The 4,354-nt window shown below is 46.3% G+C and overlaps 1 protein-coding gene across 2 annotated transcripts in view; it reads right to left on the minus strand.

Moving 5' to 3' along the window:
• Positions 1 to 4,354, minus strand: part of CD33 (CD33 molecule) — an 11,193-nt gene extending 6,839 nt beyond the window's left edge. Inside the window, exons 1-4 of one of the 2 annotated variants that reach the window (XM_011965915.1) lie at positions 4,272 to 4,339; positions 3,829 to 4,209; positions 3,344 to 3,622; positions 3,070 to 3,117 (exon numbers count right to left, since the gene is read on the minus strand). In XM_011965915.1, the coding sequence (XP_011821305.1) occupies positions 3,070 to 3,117; positions 3,344 to 3,622; positions 3,829 to 4,209; positions 4,272 to 4,305 (742 nt within the window). In that variant the 5' untranslated portion in view covers positions 4,306 to 4,339. Of the gene's footprint in view, positions 1 to 3,069; positions 3,118 to 3,343; positions 3,623 to 3,828; positions 4,210 to 4,271 lie in introns of both variants that reach the window. The other variant, XM_011965916.1, reaches the window with a different exon arrangement.

Here is a 4,354-nt window from a genome sequence, read left to right on the forward strand (position 1 = left end):
TGGCCCCATCACTCAGGGTCAAAGGTGGTCCTTTTGGCCTTAAAAAGCGCCTGGAATCAGGGTGGGGCAGGGAGGTGGTTTTCAGACCTTCTTAGACCCAGACAGTTCTCCTGGACCTGCCTGGCTGTACCTTCTCGATCCCAACACTCAGAGTCAGGGGCGTTTCTCTGAGCATCATCTGTCAACAGTTTGATGACAACTACTGAGGGAACTATTCCTGCCCTCACTGGGCTCACTGTCCACCGAGGGACCAGATGCCATTATTAATTGGAATAAGGCAGTGGAGTGAGCACTTTGCACAGAGGTCAAGGGTAAGGGTTGAGGTATGGACAATAGAAAAAAAAAATGCCCTAAAGAGATTTTTGGGAAAGTGTGACTATTCTATATGATACTCTCATGGTGGATTCATGTCATTATACATTTTTTAGAAACCTGTAAAATGTACAACACCAACAGTGAACTTTAATGTAAACTATGGGCTTCAGGTGACAACGATATGTCAATGTAGGTTTATTGATTGTAACAAATGTACCATTTTGATGGGGGATGCTGATGGCCAGAGAAACTATGTGTAAGGGTAGAGGGCATATGGGAAGTCTTTGTACCTTCTGCTCAATGTTTTCATGAAAAATAAAGTTCATTTATAAATGCTCCCAAGATGTTCAGCGACTAGAAGATTCCACTCAATTTTGCTGTGAAACGAACACTACTCTGAAAAATAAAACCTATTAAAAAATGCTCCCATTGGAGCAAAATGGCTGACCAGAGGTGCCTGGAGCTCATCCTCCCCCATCCCCCCAGGCAGGAAAGGACCAAGGCAATGAATAAAGAGCAAAGATTTGAGTGGAGTGTCGAAGGCAGAGTACTGTAGTGCAGCAGGGGAGTGGAGAGTTACCTGTGGTAATTGGAAGCCCAGGAGGGCAGCATGGAGACACCCAGACTTTGCAGCTCCCTCTCCCCAGCCCAGATTGGTTTGTCCCAGAGACAGGAAGGATTTCCCCTTGTAGGGAAATGAGAAGCAGAAGAATACAACCAACCCCCAGTGCCCACTGCAGATACCTACATTCCTTACTACAGGTTAATCCTGCAGTCCTCACAAGCTCTGAGCACAGTTGGAAGAGCTGCCAGGAATTCGTGCAGCTGCATGGTTCTGGATTAGGAGCACACGGTGTGCACTCCCAACTCCCTAACCAGCCCCTGTGGGCAAGCTGCTGCGACACAGCACCATCTCGAGACCACAGCCGTCTCTGGAGCGCACCCTCCTCTGGGGGCCAGTGGCCACGCACCTCTTCATCACTGTAACTCCATCTTCGTTCCCCTAAGCCTGCAGTAATGGCTGAATACTACAATTAGAGCTGCATGGAGCCTGGGCCCAGGATTGGCTGGAACTCTGGTCCTGAACAGCAGAGAAACCAACCCCTGCTGCCTGTACTTCCAGCTGGAGGAAGAGTCTTATAGTCCCACTCAGTCTCTTCAATAAATGATGCTGGAAAAACTGATGCCATATGCAGAAGAATAAAACTAGACTCACACCTCTCATCCTATGCAAAAATCAATTCAAAATGGATCAAAGACCTTAATGTAAGACACAAAAATATAAAAATACTAGAAGAAAACATAGGGGAAACGCTGTAGGACATTGGTCTGGAAAAATATTCTATGAGTAAGACCTCGCTAGCACAAGCGACAAAAGCAAAAGCAAATATAAGAGATAATATCAAGCTAAAAAGCTTCTATGCAGCAAAGGAAACAATCAACAGAGTGAAAAGGCAACCTACAGAATAGGAGAAAATATTTGTCAGCTATTCATCTGACAAGTGATTCATATACAGAATATACAAGGAACTCATGCAAAGAAACCCAATCTGATTTAAAAATGGGCAAATTATCTGAGTAGACATTTCTCTAGAGAAGATATACAGATGGCCAACAAATATATGAAAAATGCTCAGCATCACCAATCACCAGGGAAATGCAAATCAAAACCACAATGAGGTAACGTCACCCCAGTTGGGAGGACTATGATAAAAAAAAAGATGAAAATTAACAAATGATGGTGAGGATGTAGAGAAGAGAGAACTCTTAAATGCTTTTGACCAGAATGTAAACTAGTATAACCACTACTAGTATATATAGTTTTTTTTCCTCAAAAAGATACAAATAGAACTACCATATGATCCAGCAATCCCACTACTGGGCATTTATATAATGGAAAGGAAATCAGCATATTGAAGAAACGTCTGCACCTCTGTGTTTATTGCAGCACTAACCACAATAGGAAGATATGAAATAAACGTAAGTGTCCAACAACAGATGAATAAATAAAGGAAATATGGCATATATACACAATGGATTATCATTCAGCCATAAAAAATAATGAAATCTTGTTATTCACTATAACATAGATTGAACTAGAAGACATTCTGTTAAATGAAATAAGCCAGGAACAGAAAGTTAAATACCACATGTTCTCACTCATAAGTGGAAGCTAAAAAAAGTTGATTTCATGGAAGTAAAAAGTAGAACAGAGAATAATAAGGGCTGGGAAGGTTAGGGGAACAATGATAAGGAGAGAGATTTGTTAAAAGATACAAGATCACACTTGGAAAGGAAGAGTAAGTTCTGGTATTCTATACCACTGTAGGATGACTGTGGTTAAAAATAATAGATAGTTTCAAATAGCTAGAGAGGGGATATTGAATGTTTCCAACACAGTGAAATGATAAATGTTCAAAATGACGGATATGCTATTACCCTGATCTGATTACTATACGTTATTAGTATTGAAACATCACTATGCCATCCATAAATATGTACTATTATTATGTATCAATTAAAAATAAAATACCCCAAGACATTCAGTGACAGGAGGGAGACAAAGCATTATTTGGATGGGCAGGGAGGAAGTGGCTAGTCATCCCCAAATATCCTTATCCAAGGGGCCCAATGTCTACCTGTGTCTAACTGCAGGCCTTGCCTCTGAACATTTGACTCTGAAAGTCCAGATCTGACCAAATGTGACACAGACTCAACCCAGTAACAGCCTCAGGCAGGGAGGCGCCTTCCTACCTGAGCCATCTCCTAGAAAGATATCAGTTCTTGGGTTCTGTGAAGCGTCTAAGAGAGGAAGAGAGGATTTCCTTCAGTTGGGAGTAGAGATGCGATAAGGGTAGGCATTTCCCCTCACTCCTGCCAAAGCCACAGAAATGCAGAAGGGACAGGGCTCATGTCCTTCTAACTGCCGAACTCAGCCAGGTCCCCAGGACACGAAATGTCCCCAGCACCAGCCCATCCTGTCTCCCCTACACACTCAGGGACCCGAGCATCCTGGCCCAGCACTCACAGGTGACATTGAGCTGGATGGTTCTCTCCGTGGTCACGCCAGCTCCAGGGAACTTCACCTGACAGGTGAGGTTGGTGCCGTGGTCCTGGGGCCGGGGGGTGATTATGAGCACCGAGGAGTGAGTGGTCCTGAGGCCCAGGGAGGTGGGGGCAGCTGACATCCAGGAGAAGATTGGAGGCGTTCCCTGCTCACAGGCCCAGGGCACAGAGCAGGTCAGGTTTTTGGAGTGGTCAGGGTCTAGGGCTCCAGGGATGAAGATTTGGGGCCTGTGGGTCAAGTCTAGTGAGAAGAAGCGGGGGGGATGCAGAATCAAGAGGGAGTGTCCAGGTGAGGGCCTGAGAGAAGATCAACCTCTGGTCAAGCTCCCCTGCTAAGCATGACAGGCTTTACCCCTAAACCCCTCCCAGTACCAGGGTCCCATCCCAGCCCTGCCCTGTAGTACCCATGACCTTCCCTTGTGACCACTTCTGGAGCCTGTGCCTCACCTGTCACATGCACAGAGAGCTGGGTAGATTTGTAACTGTATTTGGTACTTCCTTTCTCCATCCGAAAGAAGTATGAACCGTTATCCCTCCTCCTGGCATCTACGATGCTCAGGGAACAGTTGTTCCTACTGGGATCCCCAAGGAGGCGGAATCGGCCCCGGGTCTCCTCCTGTACTTCTTGATCTAGCTTGTTTGTGGCCACTGGAGAGTCCAAGGATACAATGGCTCCTTCCCGGAACCAGTAACCATGAACTGGGGAATTCCTGGTGTGGTAGGGTACGGGATGGAAGAAAGTGCAGGGCACAAGGACGCACAAACCCTCCTGTACTGTCACTGACTCCTGCACTTCCAGCCTGACTCTTGGATCCATAGCCAGGGCCCCTGTGGGGAAATGAGGGTCAGCTTGGCCCAGCCCGACAACCCCGCTCCCAGCAGTCACTCACCTGCCCACAGCAGCGGCAGCAGCAGCGGCGGCATGTCTGAGGCTGAGGCTTCCTGGGCTCCCTGTGTGAGCAGAGAACAGGAA

This window comes from Mandrillus leucophaeus, unplaced genomic scaffold (assembly GCF_000951045.1).
Source record: "Mandrillus leucophaeus isolate KB7577 unplaced genomic scaffold, Mleu.le_1.0 Scaffold74, whole genome shotgun sequence".
In the NCBI taxonomy this organism is placed as follows: Eukaryota; Metazoa; Chordata; class Mammalia; order Primates; family Cercopithecidae; genus Mandrillus; species Mandrillus leucophaeus.